General features: G+C 37.2%; 1 protein-coding gene across 1 annotated transcript in view; it reads left to right on the top strand.

Moving 5' to 3' along the window:
• The window catches only part of LOC113407226 (neuronal growth regulator 1), a 616,762-nt gene extending 611,662 nt beyond the window's left edge, over window positions 1-5,100 (top strand). The window contains exon 7 of the mRNA XM_026655455.1: window positions 4,879-5,100. Coding sequence (XP_026511240.1) covers window positions 4,879-5,003 — 125 coding nt within the window. The 3' untranslated portion in view covers window positions 5,004-5,100. The remainder of the gene's footprint in view (window positions 1-4,878) is intronic.
• Window positions 5,101-17,707: the final 12,607 nt, after the last annotated feature.

Consider the following 17,707-nt stretch of genomic DNA (forward strand, 5'->3'; position numbering starts at 1 on the left):
CAGACGTATGTTTCAGTGTCTAATGTTATTTGAGTGTACTTTCAGCATAATGCATGGAGCTCTGTAATAAACTGAGTAGCTGTGATGCTTCATAAAATAACTCCCCCCCCCCCCCCAAAAAAAAACAACTTGCATTAAAAATGTCTTTAGTTAGGGAATCAATCATCCAAGAAACTGTATAAAGAATAGGGATATTCTTCCAGTCACATTGCTCAATTGTCTGAAAATTCCTAACCTTATAAAACTGCCTTACAAAAGGAACAGTATCCATCATAACAGACTATGCCATTATACATTAGACATGATGCATCATGCAACCAAGTGCAACAAATAAGAGGGGGAATTGGGAATTTGTTTTTAATGTTTTAATGTTGAATTGAAATTCAAAAATTTTTGTTACTTCAGAATAAATATACACATTGCTCAGAGGTAACTTCTATTTGTACTAAAGGGTTTCTTGTTCACAATTTAGGCAGTTGGATAAAACCCACTTAATTTCTCTTTGTAATCCTCTGACACAATGCTGAACTACTCATAAGGATCCTCTAATATCAAAATACATTAAACAGTGTTATTAATAGGCTGGGTTAGAAAATATTTAGTAAAGTAATAATTTTCTACTGCAGAAAGATTGATATTCGTGGCAAAACATGGAACCTAGAGACTTAATCAGTTATTAGTCTAACTACCCTGTCACCAAAACAAAACAAAAATATATATAGCAGGTGAAATATTGCTATATCTTAGTTTTTCTTCACCCTCGCCTACGTGGGTCAACTCTGACATAAAGATGAAAATTTTATGCAGAAACAAAGACCACACAAAAAATACATAGGATGAGTTAATAAGTTAATTACAATAAGACTTAGCACAGCTATTATTTCCAGTTTACCGCTTGTTACCAGTTGAGTTTTTCATGAGCTATCTCCATTACATACAGTACTACCATTTATCTGTGCTGAAGTGATTTTCCTATAATCCCACAAACTGCCTAAAGGAACTAAAACACAATGTGAGATTTTGTAAATGTGTCTCTAAATGACTAAATCTTTCAAAAGATTTTTAACTTTTGTTCTTAATTTTATGAGGGAAAAATTGATCCATAATATATATTTATAATAGTATTCTCTATTTGTTCTTTAGTATTCCTTTTCTCTGTGAATACCCGTATTCATTTTGTATAATTTCAAGCCTTCATCTCAGCCATGAATTGTATCAGTTAAAGTTCCTTCTTCCTTTGAAAAAATTGAATTTACTGCTCTTCCAAGTTTGAATGAAAACCTTTGAGACTAGTTTCTGTATCTTCCGTTTTTGAGACAACAATGAAGCAAGTTTGTTTATCTAGCCTACAGTAGTTTGGCACCCGGATAGCCTTTTCAATCACAGAAACACATTGACCATCATTACTAGTATCCCTAACACTATGCATAAAACTATTCAGATTATATTGACATACAATTTGACTGGGATAAAATGGCTTAAGTACTTATGTGGCGAGAGTTTTACTGTAATTTTAAGAAAAGTAGAGACTATGGGTTAAGTTTTCAAAATTATCTAAGTGACTTAGGAGCTCAAGTCCCATTTTCTAAAGTGATGACATAGACACTTAAGAACCGAAATTTCATGGAATTCAATAGGACTGAGGTTCTTAAATTCTCAAAGTCACTTTTGAAAATTTAACCCTCCCACTAGATAACTAATTTTTAAACCAGAATTGTGCATTCTGTGTGAAGCTTCCAAGATTCCGCGCTTAGGACTTTCTAGGAGGGAGGAGGAGGAGTGGTGACCCAGCGCTTCCCCGCTCCTACCCCGCCCTCCCAGCCCTTTGCGCTTAGGACTTTCTGGGAGGGAGGGGGAGGAGCGGAGACGCAGCGCTTTCCCACTCCTCCCTCTCCCTCCCAGAAAATCGTAAGGTGAGGGAAGCGCTGGGAGGGAGGAGGAGGAGGCGGAGAAGAGAAACTTGTGCAATGCTCCCTTGTAAAGTCGCTGCTCTTCCACAGAATCTTACAAGCAGTGGACAGAGCAGGCAGCCAAACGACGTTAAAAGGGAGCATTGCACAACTTTAAATGAGGTAACTTTGAAACAACGTTAAGCGGCAGGGCGTTAAGTGAGGAGTTACTGTATGAGTAAGAGGATCAGAATCTGGCCCTAAGATGTTAGTGGGGGGAAGTGGGAGGAAAGCAGCCTAGGACGTAAGGAGGACTATTAAAGGGAAGTGGAGGGGGAATAGGCAGTAGCTAAATAATCAAATTATGCAATAAAATGTGTTTTTCATGAACCTATTTAGAGACTTCATGATTTGTAATATTGTTACTGTAACTTCTCCATTACTTTCCCCAAAACTTAGCATGAAACATACACCCCTAATGATGTGAAAAAATAGCTATGCATAAGAAAATAAAAATAGAGTATATTACCTTTTCTTTATTTTCTCATAACTATCCAGCAACACCAGGATTGGGATTCCCAGATCCTTTTGCTAGGCCAAGGAGTAGAATTTAGGCATATATGTTAATTAAAGATCATGGGACCTGAGGCAACAAAAGAGTTCAGAATCCAGCAATAGTTAAGACCATAAAGCCAAAAATGTAGGTTTTTTGTCTGCCCCACATAAAGCACTGGAAATGTTTGAGTAAATGTTTGAGTTATTAACTTTCCCCTCGGTGAAAATGACTCTCTCTTTTTCATAAATAAGGAGTAAATAAGTTAAAAGAGAGATTGAGTCAGTGAAAACGGGCACACCTTGAAAAAAACAAAACAAAACGTGAACAACGTGAAGATTCAGGCTCAGGGGACTGAAAGAGCCTTGATTTGTATAACAGTAATTTGTAAGACCACCTAGTGTCGAATAATGTAGGATCAGGCCTTTGCTTCCAAATATTCTTCAGAAGAAAAAAAGCTATCTTGTATTTCCTAATAACTTGACCTTTTCTCAGTTTTAATACAGTTTCACATTCTTTTTGTTTGTTTGTTTCACTTTATTGTGTTCAGTTTAAAATAAACAGTACTTATAAAAATAGAAAACAAACCTGAGTATTTGCATGTGGACATCTGGAGGAAAATTCACTTCAATGCTACAAGCACAGCTGTAGGAATACTTAGTATCACTGCTTTTTTTTTTAGTTCAAATTTTGAGATTCTGGGGTTTTATCTAAGAGAATAATTAGTGGTAGACATATCAAAATGCAAGATTTCATACTTAGATTGCTACTCTCCGTTAAAAGAAATACCATCTGATTGAAACAAGGGATAATTTAGCATGGCTGTATGGTAATAAGGAAATAATTATGGCTTTGGTTCTGGAAAACATTTAAGAACATGCTTAAATCCATCACTTCAGGACATCACTTAAGCATGTTTAACTTTATTCAAGTGCTTAAGATCCATTGACTTAAAATTCACTTGCTTAAAAGTTGTCCGAAATAGGGAAGCTTTCCTGAATCAGAGACTGTACCAAGATGTGATGTAAGGTAACATAAGTCTTTTAGTAAACTGTAATTTCCTTTTCAGCTTTGCATATTATAGATATGTCCAAAGGCTCAGTCCTTCACTCCTTGTGCATATAAAACTGCCTTTGACTTGACTGGGAGTTTTGGTTACATTCAGAATGCAGAATCAAGCTCATAGTCAGTATTGTGTTAGAAGCTAGTAAAAGCCCATATCATAAAATTCTGGTCTGCACCTTGGCACTGTTGAAACTATGAAAAATCGAGTTGTCAGTGTTTGCCCAGTCTTGAAAATGAGCATCTATGGAAAGGCCCAGATTCTGCATTGAGATTCACAAGTGCATTTTCAGTTGATTTCAGTAATAGATGTGGGTGCAAATCTGAGGGCAGAATTCAGCCAATATTGATTATTAAATCAGACTTTCCAGTGGTTCTCAACTCAACTTTCATCTTATTTGTTCCTTAGGGTTTGTTTTTCTTTGTGCTGTATTAGGATTAAAATAATAATGTTCAGTGATTAATTTTGATATTGTCTTATCTGAAAAATAAAACCCCCATCTCTTTGTATAATTTAGAACTGTACAGAATATATGAATGTACAGTGGATATAACCGTGCATTCTCAGGGGATGTCCAGGATGACTTAATAGTTCTTTTTCATTTCTAATATCTATGATTTTGTGAAAACAAAATGAACACTTTCCATTTTTGTCTTTCTGTTAGTCAAGTGTTAAAGTCCCAATCAAAATAGCCAGCAAGCAATGTGAACACTGCTGTATCAAAACTTGGTTTTTATTTCAGTTGTTGTTCCTTTTAATATACTGTTGTATTTCTTTATTCTATTTGTATGTATTAATTATAACTATAATCACTGAGATGTTAAAACGGGGGATTGCAATATATGTTTGCATTAAGAAAAGGTAAAACAAATCCCTCTTTAAAGAGAGTGAAAATAAACATGGACCTCATAGCCAGACAAAATTGTCAAACTTTGGTGTCTAAAGTTAGGTACCTAAATCCATATCAAGTCAATGAGTCTGAGTCAATGATCTGATCTTCAGCAGGGCTGAGCACCCGCAACGTCCATTGACTTCAATGGGAACCTTGGTGCTTTGCACATCTGAACATTAGGTCATTGATTCAGGTGTCTAAGCAGGGATGTAATTGCCTAATTTTAGGCATCCACATTTGAAAATGTTAATGGTAATAATGGTTTATTGTTCTGGGGAAGATGAAAGAATAGACACTATCAGTCTTATTTTGTAGTGTGTCTTTCTATCTTTCAGCTGCATTTTCCAGTTATCTTCTAGTTTCATATTGAGCACTCCTGAGACAGAAAGAAAAATGCAAAGATTTCCAGATTGCTGTAAAATAAAAGAACTGGGGATGGGGAATAGAAATATTTACTTAATATTTATTCTTTTCTTTCCAGCTCCAAGTACAGCCCAGTATGGGATTACCGGTGGTGCTGAAGTTCTGTTCTCCTGCTGGTACCTTGTGTTGACACTATCCTCTTTCACCAGCATATTCTACCTGAAGAACATCATTCTACAATAAATATAAAGAACCATGAAAGGCTTTTAAGGATTCTCTGAAAGTGCTGATGACTGGAGCCAATCTGGTAGAGTTTGTTAAAAGCAGCGTGGGATATAATCAGCAGTGCTTACATAGGGATGATCGCCTTCTGTAGAATTGCTCATTATGTAAATACTTTAATTCTACTCCTTTTTTTGATTAGCTGCATTACCTTGTGAAGCAGTACACATTGTCCTTTTTTAAGACGTGAAAGCTCTGAAATTACTTTTAGACGATATTAATTGTGATTTCATGTTTGTAATCTACAACTTTTCAAAAGCATTCAGTCATGGTCTGCTGGGTTGCAGACTGTAGTTTACAAAAAAAAAATATTGCAGTGAAAATGTGATTCTTTAAGGCTGCAATACAAGTATTCAGTTCCCTCTTTAAATATGATTCTATCCACATTTATTCAGAAGCATTTTTATTTTAAAAAATCAAATAATATTGCCTTCAAAACATTTCTTCAAAATATAACACATATCTAGATTTTCTTCTAGCATGATATTCAGGTTTCAAGAATGAGCCTTGTAATATGACTGCATAAAGCGGTTCTGCTTCCCCACCCCGCCCTGTAAATTCAGCATGGGTGTGCCTTCATAAAATACTACTTTTCTCTTCCTCTCCAACAATTCTGGAATGTGTACTGGTAAATGACAACATGTAAATTCAAGCGTACCTAATCTCCAGTTGAGGACAAAGATGCTATTGGCTAAAAAGAATACCTTCTCTTCCACCTCCAGTGGGATAATGGAACTGCTCCAAACTCTGCCCACAACAATTAGACTACATGGTATTTTTTAACCAGTCAATCAAAAATAGCACAGGTATATTTCCCTTGTTTTTTCCCTCTAGTGTAGTTAATTTGTAGATTTTGTTTGTAAAACAAGTTTTCCCGGTATAAAATACAGCACAACTCTCTTAAGAGACTTCTTGTGAATGTAGCACTTTTCCCTTTCATTACTCTAAGTCAGAACTCTTAAAAGGCTGTATATGTGAGATGGTGACAGTCCCTTTTTTATTATTGGCCAGTACTACATGAATTGATATTCTTGCACTGGAGTTGTACTGATCAGCTAACTTAGCAATGATACTTTCATTGCAAATGTTTTTAAATCTCAGATAGCTGAGAACATAGGAAGCATTGAACATACATTTAATATAGATATATTGAAAAACAAGTGGCTCCAATAACTATATTTTGGTGCACCTTACAAATGGCGTCACATTGCATCTTAATTGCCAGAATTTCATTAATGCACTGCTAAGATGTATGAATATCTTACCATAACAATTAATTTCACCTTTCATAAATGACTCTTGCAGTCCCCACATATTGCATTGAGTTCAAGAGAAGTTTTGCCTGAGTAACGGATTGGATCCTAAAATAGCATATTTTATTTCTATGGATATAATAGAGTTGTTGGTTTTTTTTAAAACAGCCTCTAATTTTGCTCCCAAATTATTGTACAGTCATGCTGTAAATTAATTGTGAGCACTAAGTTGCACTTGCAAAACTGGAGGCTGAAGCAAGGTCCCTTTAAAAATTTGACTCATTATAAAAGTTGACCATATATGGTCCAGTCCATCACCCATTGTAGTCAGTACAAAGATACCCACCCACTTCAGTGGAATTGGATTGGGCCCATATAGAAAGAGCCACTGGTGATAAGAATTTCTAATTAAAACATTAATTACAATATAAAATTATCCATTCACTTGTTCAATATATAAAACCACAGTATATAATAACAAGACTGCTGCCGTGTGAAAGTTGGAGTTATTTATATCAAAAGAAGATTGTCACTGAACACCATATTGCTAATTTGGCTACTTTTTTAGTATCACTGCCACAGAAATTTCACTCAGACACACTCCTACTCAGTCATTTTTTGCTACTGTGTTAAGCTCCGTAACGAGCTATCTGGGTACTGTACATATTAAGCACTTTCAAGTTCATTTTGCAAATATCCTATTTTTTAAAACTCAAATTATGAATTTCTTTAGTACCTTGATCAACTGGCCCATTACTAATATATAAACAAAATATGCAGCAAATATGTTGAAATTACTAAATGACACTTAGATAAGGAGCATAAAAAGAATACACTGACTCCATAACAGGGCAATAAAATGTATTGAATCACGCTGTTTGTGTTCAGTAACAGATTAGAATATTTCTATTATTCTCTTAAACTTGTGCGTTAAGCAGGTTCTATTTTCATCAATATGGCATTTTTTTAAAACCTTGAATAACATGATGACATTTTATTGGTTGAGGAAGCAGTGTATAAAACAGTACGAACCATCTTGTACACTATCCTGACATTCTGATCACTCTTGTATTGCAGCTTTAAAGTGCTAAGCTCTAGAATCCATTCAATAGAAAAAATGGTGCTGCAGAAAGTATTACATGTGAGTACAGTTTTAGGAAGAAAGAAACAGATCAAGGAGATGTATAACTCAGATGCCTCTTCTCACATGAATTAGGAATTGTTTCTATACTGTAGCTGGACCAAATTCTAGATTTAGGCTAATTGTTTTTTTTTTCATGATTACTGACACATGGAATGTGAGGATTCTGGCAGCAGAATAGAGTATGGAAACATTTTTATTAAATATGAAAAAATTAAGTATTTACTTTTTTTGCATCATGAGAATATTCTTGCCAATAAAGCCACTGGAAAACACAGGCCAAATTTTCAACCTAGCCTCTGAATTTGCACTTGCAATTTTTGTGAGACAGTTTGTAGCATGCAAAAATCCACGTTTGTGGGCGCAACATTTGCTTCTGCAAACTAGGTACCTAAACATCTATCGGCTCTGCATGTTCAAAAGTGATAATTTGTATGTGCAAATTTAAGAGACCAATCCTGTGCATAAGTACTGGGGCCACTCACATTAACACTATGTCGGTCATTAAATGTTTGTAGGATTGGTCTCTCACAGGGTGTTTATGAACATCTGACCATCTAAGGCTCCAATTGTGCAAAGGGTTATGCATATGCGTAACTTCATGCACTGAGTAGTCCCAAAGAAACTACTCACAGTACATAAAGTTAAGCACATTCCTAAGTTTTTGCAGGGTTGGGGCCCAACTCAATATTGGTCAAATAAAGTTACTTGCGTCTTAGGTTAATCTGTTCCATATGGTAACCTGATAATTGTACAGTTTGGGATTTATGGGACATTCTTTCAACATGGACAGTGCGGACTGTTGCAGATTAAATACAGTAGCATTTTACAAAATTGATCTTTTAATCTCTGGCATATATTTGCCTTCTAGCTGATACTTTCATGATATAGTCTAGGCTCATCCAATTGATACCCCTTACTGTTCAGACTTTTTAATCAAGTATTATTATATTTATCCCACCATGAAAAAATATAGAAAATAAATGGATTTGCTCCAAACAGTACAACATTTCTTATGCTAAAACTGTTGTCCCGCACTTGAATTACTAAAGTTTGTAATTCCATAAGTTCCTGAATGTGCAATAACACAGGTCTATTAACTACCATTGCATTGATGACATATGTGGGCAATGGTGCTGTAATTATAGTGTTGCTGATCATGATTCTTTACTAATATTGAATTTAAGGATGTCTCAGAATTTCTAATACAAACAGTTTCTCAAGGGTTTATAACTTGGCAGGAAAATGTATTCTTCATAACTAGACAGCTTTTTTAACTTTTCTATATATATTTAGAAAATATGCTGTTTCTAAGAGACAGGAGTATTGAAGACATTACCAGTGAAAGCTGCTCTTTTGCACATTTTCAGAGTTAGCACTCTAGCAAAATAATGGTAAACGTTATGCCTACCAAAATATCTGCTTACCCCACATAACTGTGTATTAATGAGTGTGTATACCAAAATATGTATTTACCTGGAAAAACAATATGCCTTAAAGCCTAAATATGCATTTACTTCTAAGACTGGATCTTGCTCTTCCAGTTTGGAGGTAAATAATCCATATTTCACAATCTGCCATGGAAGATTTTGTTTCTTAAAAAACAAACATGCTCAGTTCTTTTTAAAAAAGTATTAAATAATTTTAAAGTTCTTGCACAAACTAATATATGTGAGGAAAGGAAAAGTTAGGATGAAACTCTATCCTGACACTCTGACCTTCTGAACTGCAGACAAATCAACTTGTTCTCAGCAATTTTTGAACTGAGAAAATGACAAGGAGTTTGGTGGTTGCCACTGAAACTTTTACATTTGCAAGTAAATATTACAGAATTCCCTATACTTACTAAAGGAAATGCTGTGAATAGGGTGGTAGGGTACGTTAATGCAAGGGCATATGTAAAGATTTTTATAAGTATCACTGTATGCTCATTTTGAATTTTTCTTCTCTCTCTCCCTCTCACAGGAGCCCCCTCCAGCTAGCCCTATTTCCCTGTTCTTCCCCAACACAGTAACATTTCTTCCACCTCCCAAGCCTTCTGGGATAGAGTACATCCTATTCTCTTTCTGCCTTCTTGCTCAGTTCCATCCCCTACTCTCTCAAATACACACTGATCACTTCCTTCTGATTGCTGGCCTGAGAGTTAGGTCAAGAAAAAATAGCTGGGGACATAAATTATTCCAGGAGTTTCTGGCAATTGTGAGGAAAGATAGTCATATCAGGAGTGCAGCCAGGCATAAGGAAGGTGTCTGGCTGTAGGGAGATAAGGCAGGACTATACTTACTGTTTGCAGAAGTCCCCGCTGGCCCTACTTCCCAGCTTCTGGAAGCCTTCACTCATTCACAGCACTGTACCATCATTGACAGTGGCTTTCCAAAATCCTTAGGACCACATGCAGCTTACACTGGCCTAAGTGCAGAATTTAAACTTTAGAAAACAGTTGTCCTGAAACCCTTAGAGAACTGACTAATTAACTCATCATATTGTTGTACCTAGTACTGAGCCTACTGTAGGTATTATAACGGTCTCAGAATAGGGCACAGTGTTAAATACAGTACCACATTTCCTAAAGGCCTATGCAGCAAAAAGCACCAGCTTAGCTGCTGACCTAAAGAAGCTCTACATGCCTCATTAAAGCTGCTTTCTGTTCTGAGGGAGAACTCTCTCCCAGGTAACAGCCTCATGATGCTAAGTGAGGTAATAGGCAATCAGCTGACTTAGCCCTTCTATCTCCGTTCATGTGGCATTCAGAGGGGTTGAAAATGTACTGAGCATGCTCAGTGCATCCTCAGATGTCCTTATATCAGATGGACATTCCCTTTGTTGATGGACATTGAGCCTGCTGGGGAAGATCTGTGGAGAGGAAGTGTGGTCTGATGACAGTAGATCAACAGGACTGAATTCTGACAACAGGAGCGAGCACATTGCCTACAGATTACTCCTTTCCCCCATAATAAAATAGCGCCCGGGAGGGAGGGATGACAGGACATCCCAAACTACCCCACACCAGCATCTGGGGTAGGGGGAGATATGGCTCATGTTGCAAAGAGAAATATCTTAATTATTCAAAAAATGGTTCTTAGGCCAGAGCTGGCTTCACTCAGTCTTTTGTGAGGCTGCACAATGTGCTAGGATGGTTGTAATTTCCTGAGACCATGTGCCCTAGCTAGAGGTGGATAGGTAGATTATTGTTGGTGGAGAGTTGGGGAACTGTTCCCACCTCCAAGCTACATAACTATCCCCAAGCTTTTTAGTTTATGTAGGTTTTGCCCTCTGCACAGCACAACTTTTCTTCTGAATAGGTCTACTTGAGATCTGCTGATCTAGAACCAGTATATCCTTAACTTTTCTGGCAGTGCCAAAATTTATGTCACATTTCCCCAAGTCACCATCACTGCTGAGCACTAATTACTATATGCATATTTGTTCTTACCCTAACACGTCTACTTTCTGTTAACCATATGCCTAATTTCTAGAGTTTGAAGGCTTCTCAACTATATGAAATTTTGCTCTAAAATTTAGATATCAACATATTCATTTTACACTTCCGATAAACCAGAGATGAATCACAGCTAAACTCAGGATGCCCTAAATTAGATTTTAAAATATATTAGAAGCTCAGCTCTCCCATGTTTCGGTTGGACCACATGTAAATCTGTATTTTAAAACAAGATTTGGGGCCAGATTCTCAGCCCTCCTATGACTATTTTATACCTCTCCAATGGCACAGAGAAAGCATAAAGCTGCTGGATCCAGCCCTTTGAGGATTCCCATTAAGGGGAATTGCTGAGTGATGTAGAATACTTTTGAGCAGCTCTACACCATCCATTATCTCATCCCTGGCACAGGAGCATTCTGATATCCCAGCTATCCTTGGCTGCTGGAATGGCCTCTTGGGGACTGCTCCAAGTTATGCCAGGAGCCATCTCCATCATTGGGTAAATGTAAGGGTGACATAAGGTCACCTTTCACTTTGATCTTGCTCTGAGCACAGCTCCGCCCAACCAGAGAATTTGGCCCTTAATCTTGAAGAACTTTAAATAGAAATGTAAACAAAAATGAAAAATAATGTAGAGACTGTAATTCTACTTGCAATCAATGTTCATCTATTCATTTTTTTTTTTTTACTCACCTTCTTTGGGAACTATGAAACCTGGTAAAACTGAAACCACACGAAGTCAAATAGATTACATTTCTGCAGCAAAACACAGAATTTAAAGACAGGAAAGAAGACAATATTGTAAAGTTAATTCCAATAAGGTCACATGAATCTCCCCCGAAATGTTTTAAATATGTGAATATTCATTATTCCGTCACTGCCTTTTTGCAGCCTGCCAGCTAAATAAATGCCTGTAATGATGTATACATTATATTCAGTGTCCAGAGGGCTAAGCAGTCTGTTTTCCCCTAATGAACATCTATCCTCTTTATTAATTTCCAACCAAAAGCAAAACACAATTTACACATTATAAGATGTGAAATATGTACAATAACATAAGCGTTCCATTTAACAAACCCATTACAGTCATAAGTGCACAGCTCCCATTAACCTTAAAGGCATCTACTTAAATGTGATTCTCAAGTGAGAATAAACTCTAGGGATTTAAGATAACACTGATTTTGCCTTTTTGTATATTTCCAACTGTGGAAAGAGGGGACTCATCCCTTTTCTAGTTTTGTGGTTATGTCTTGCCCCTCCTCCCCCAGTATAAAATCTTCAGGAAAATTAATTTAATTTCCAAGATACTAGTCATTTAGATGTGCTTAACATTTTTGAGGTATCACTTGAGGTAGTGATACTTCATCAGCTAAATACAAATGAGAGAGGTAAAACATTCCGGGAAGCTACAGTAAAAGTTGGCCAGTCTGCCTCCACTTAATGCTAATGAGACAGTTTCTTGTAAAAATTCCAACTTGATAGAAACTACAGGAGGTAGCATGGTTCATTAGGCTACAAAAGCTGTAAAATGTTAAAAGGACTGGTTTTCCTCCCTCATTTCAAGTGATTTGCTAAAAGCACTGGGATGTTCCACTGTGGAACTTTGAATTCACTATTCCCTTCATTAATTTTGACCTTTTTACATTTAGAAAAAAGTTAACTTTAGGGTAAGCCACTGTACATTCCCTTCCCCCCAGCAACTGGAAATGTCTTTAAAACTGAAGAGACTATATGAGTTTAGTACAGTAAAGCAACAGGGCTTGTTTTCCAAAATATTCTTCCTATAAATGAAGATAATGTGTTAAAAATTAAAGAATGTAAATTGCATTTGAACATGTTTAAATTGCCTTTAACCACACTGTATAAATCTGTTGGGTCTTTTTACCCATTTGCTCAGTTGGAATAGAAAAACAAACTGGATTACGCTAGTTCTGTGACCTGACATCCTGCCTAAAACACACTTGAGCAGTGACCTAAGAAAAATGTGGTCAATGGCTCTTCTATAGATACTCCTTTAGAAAGTGATGCCTTTGATTTTAAGCTGCTTTAGCTGGTGTCTGTCAAAAATTCTCTCATTGCTTTCAGTGATCTGGAAAATAAGCTTGCAAGCCAGCCATGTGGAGTTCAGGATAATTTAAAATAATAAAAAAAAATTACACGGCATAGTTGACACATTCTTCTGAAGTTTTATTCTAAGACATTTCCATAAATAGTATCTTATGCCACAGTTAATCAAGCAGACATGCTTAAACCACAGGTGAGCAAAAAGCTTGATTATTATTTTTAAGATTTAATGAAACCATCCTATAGGCATGAAAACAGGAGAATCCCAGAGAAGCTGTTTTATCCATAAAGCGTTGTTTAGTTGTAAATCAGTGTTGTGGTGTTGTTACAAGTATTCAGGTCTTTGTGGTGACTAAAGCAGGTTGGAAAATGTTAATGAAGGCAAAATTTTGGCAAAAAATTAGAACTGAAATTTTTCACAATTCCCTCCCTTTGTTTTCTGACCAATTCTAGTGGTGACAACATACGTAGAGAGCCAAATACAGTTCACCTGACTCACTCATGGCCTACGCCTGCTCCCATTGAAGTCAAGGCAAGTTTGGCATTGATTTTAATGGGAGAGTGATTAGGTCCTGACTGACCTCAATGAATCAGGTTCCATTCATGTGAGGAGGGTTTGGCCTACAATATAATATCCGTCAAGTGGCACTATTAGAGGTGAAAAATATGTGCCACCATTTCCAAAGTCGGGTATCAAAAATTAGGCATCTGAATAAAAATATTCTGATTTTTTTTCCTGAGGTGCTGTGTGCTCTCAATTGATTTTGAAAACAGCAAGAATTTTGAGTGCTCAGCATCTCTGATTATCAGGCAATGTGTTCAGAGACCTACATATGGACTTAGATTTTTAACGTTAGGCACCCAAGTTTGCAAGTTGCGCCCAGAATATTTTTTGTTGCAAATCAAGAAGTAGCAAGCTGCTCTGTTGCAGTTCTTTATTCAAGTCATATGGGGTGGGGGAGGTTACACATTAGTTTGATTACAAAGCTGCTAAGGTAAGCGTCTATGCTCTGAATTGTTGTTGTTAAGAGATAGTACAGTGGGGTACAAGACAATCTATCCTGACTAGAGCAGGAGACTGGGAGCTCCATTCTAAGCTATTAGAATACTTCCCTCCCAGATACGTTGTGAGACTTAATTAAAGAGGAGCTGCTTTTCTCATAGTATTTTGGCATTTCAGGTCTTGTAAGAAGCAGGAAGAGCAAAGCCAGGTGAAAATTAAACTAAATGGGGGAATATTAAGTTAACTAGATTTTTTTCAAAATTTGATATTCAGTTTGAGTCATTTATAATTTCATCCATATCAGTTTACCCTTCCTTACTGTAAAAAAAAGTGTAGGGATTTTGTTTGATTTAGTAAAAATACATTTATTTAGGATCATATCACTCTGTGTTACCACTCATACACCTTTAACCAGATCTCATTCCTGTTTTTAAAAACTTAGCAATTTTACCTTACTAACTGAATAAGGTTAGTGTAGTATTTGCAAGATTCCCTAAGAATTCACTATACTAAGCCTAGCAAATGCAACAAGTAGCGTTATCTAACTATCAGTGACAAAATTGGAATGTTTTTATGGGCTGCTACTGTATCATGGATTCATAGACATAAGGGGCCAGATCCTCAGCTGTCAGCTATGTTAATTTACACCACTTGAAGATCTGGCCTTAAATTTCTATAGTAAACCTCAGCAATAAACAACTCTGAACTGCAGTCACTCTTGCATGTGCCAGGAGGTATAAAATTAGTCTTCATGTGCCAGTCTGGCCTGCTGCACACTAGGGAGGATTCACCGAGACAGGGCAGGTGGAGGCATTGCACCCTGTCCGCTCTCTAGGTTTCCATCCACAAAGGGCAACTTTGATTTCTGCTAGGAGGCTGCGGGGGGTATGCATGAGTCAACACATCCCTTGGCTCTGCCCTCTTCTTCACCACCGTCACTCATTTTTCAGGCAATGCTAGCATTTGCTGAACTCAGCCGTTTGCCTCTAAGACAAATCTGAAAAATTGATAGGAGGAATAGACTACTAAAGAGACAAGAAACTGGGCATAGAATCTTTAACCAAACCTACTTGGATTATCTCAACACAGATGCTTTGTAATCCCTAGATGAGAGCTATTTTTATCTAGTCAGTAATACATCAGTACCTTTTTACAGGGCCACCCGGGGGGGGGGGGCAATTGGCCCCGGGCCCCACAGGGGACCCCACAAGAATATAGTATTCTATGGTATTGCAACTTTTTTTTATGGAAGGGGCCCCCAAAATTGCTTTGCCCCAGGCCCCCTGAATCCTCTGGGTGGCCCTGCCTTTTTATAGGTTTTAAATTTTAAAAGGTAGAAATACAGAATGATAGTACAGCATTTACTTTCAACTTTTTACCTTTGCTGCTTCAAGACCCACTCTTTTTGGAGAGGGAAAAACCATGCAGGCATTTCCTATAAATGGATTATGGGGTTGGATTTTCACTTAAAAGAATTTGTTTATCTGACTCAACAAAATTTTCCTCCCCAACCTGTATACATGAATGTAGATTGTGCTTTCAGTAAGAGGTACGGAGTTAAAATACTATCTTTTATGTTATTTATATTCATGCAACATGGTGGAGATATTTGATTACAGGTTTGCCTTCCCTGTAGATGATTTACTTAGTGGACTAGTTCCAGAGCATTTACAGTATAGTTATTTTTGACATTGCAGTTTTCATAAGTGTGTTCTGAGCTCTTTATTTCAATGTGTTAAACACCATCTTGCATGTGAATATAATGTAAAAGGGTACATATTAAAAATTAATTTCAAAAGTTAATTACCCTTAGTAACTCAGCTTCTTAGAACAGTTGTGAGCTACATCAGATTTAACATCCGCTCCTTTTAAATTGAGATTGTTAGTAATGTTAGTCAAGAGGCACTGATGAGCACTTCTCCCTTCAAGATTTTTCTCTCAATAAGTTTGCAGACAAGATACTCAGTTCTTCTGAAATAAAAAGTTCAGCTAAGGGCTTTGACCTTATATCTGAGTACAGAATTAAACACTCTGGGAAAGGTTAATGCACAGATTGAGAGAGTTGAGAATTATACCCCAAAATACTTAAAGAAATAATTTTAAAATGTAAAGATCACTGATCATATATTTTTTTGAAAAAGGTACCTGTTCCTATGCTGTCATCTAATCTTTAGGGACTAGATCCAATGGGAAGACTTACATTGACATCCGTGAAAGGAGGATTAGGCCCTAGAATCATGTGGTATAGGAAAGAACGGAGATGATTTTTCCATTAGACAAATGCACTTTTTTTTTCTTTTGTAGTTGAATATGGATCCCATGAAAGTGACTAACGGCACCAACTAGCGTTTAGGCACAGTATAGGCAGGCATTGTACAACCTTCCCTCCATAGCACTGCTAATACACTTCAGTCCTAGCCTGGTCTCCAGACCTCTCTGTTATTTATTTGGACCTCTCCAGTCTAGACAATCATACTAAATTTCATGGACCATACTCCACTATAGAGGAACTAGGGTGGAATGACCAAACTCATTTGTATTTGTGATTGAAAAGGAATTGACACCCAGAACGCCAGAGATGAAAGGCAGGTGTATTCATCCATTGTGCCCCCTGGTTTTGGTTCTTTTGCAGTTTAACAGAAACAGTCTGAGTCCTAGTGCAAACTTTCCCTGCCATTTTCTTTATTTTCCTCCCAAGGAAAGGGGTATACAGGATTTTCCTTTTAAATCTTTAAACCTGTATTTATTTTTCAGGTGGCTTGCAATTAAAAACTGCAATTGTTCTTTTGTTTCCCTATCTATCTGAGAGTGGTGAAAAGAAACTACTTCAGCACTGCTGTGAAACATATAACTGTTACCCCCAAGCCATTTCTGGGAAAATACCCACTGCGATGGCATAACCTCTGTCATAACCAGTGAGAAGAGGAAACTAAGTTGTATTTAGAAAAACCTCTCTTCTCCTTTCCTTCTTTCATCCTCACACACACAAATACGATCACCACTATGCGATACTGGACCAATTCCCAAATAGCATTGCAAAAGTTAGTTTTGCTAGGCTATTACTATAGGCCATGTAATCAATAGTTTAATAATCCACTTGTCTTAACTTAAAGACACTTGTTTAGATGTAATAGGCGCACGGTTAACAGACCATATGACTAATGAAAAGTTTTGAATGTTCTAACAACTCACATGTACTGCTTTGGGGGCAAAACGCCTTCCCACATTCCACAGATGCAGAAGGCCCTAAACTGAAACCCATGACCACAATTCCATTGCACAGAGCAGGCAGCAAATAGGCCAGGGAAATGCTTTATCCTTTGCACTCCACAGAGCACTGGCTGCAGCCAGAGGATCACTAACTGAAGGCGGGTACAGGAGCAGCTCCTATAGCCCAGAGGCTCTGTTAGCAGCTGCACTAGAACTCCTGGATCCTGGCACAAGGGGTGGAGAATTCCATCTTAACTCCCAGCCCAAGGAGAGACTCCCCTGCTTAAAGCCAGTTTAAACAAGGGCCCGGGTTGGGCCCTTGCACTGTTTTCAGGCCCATTTCTGTCGTACAGAGTTAGCAGTCTCTGATCTTCACTGTCCTTGAACCAGATTCTAAAGGCAGAATGTTTAGAAGGAATAAACAGGGACTTGCTTCTCTTCAGGGGGAGGGATGCATAGACTAATGCAAAAACCAAACCTTGTGTCAGTGAGAAATGGAATTTGTGTGTAATTATCATTTTACTACTGTACAAATTATCAAAATAATTCCAGACT

Source organism: Terrapene carolina, unplaced genomic scaffold, assembly GCF_002925995.2.
Source record: "Terrapene carolina triunguis isolate 2854851 unplaced genomic scaffold, T_m_triunguis-2.0 Scaffold210, whole genome shotgun sequence".
Lineage (NCBI taxonomy): Eukaryota > Metazoa > Chordata > Testudines > Emydidae > Terrapene > Terrapene triunguis.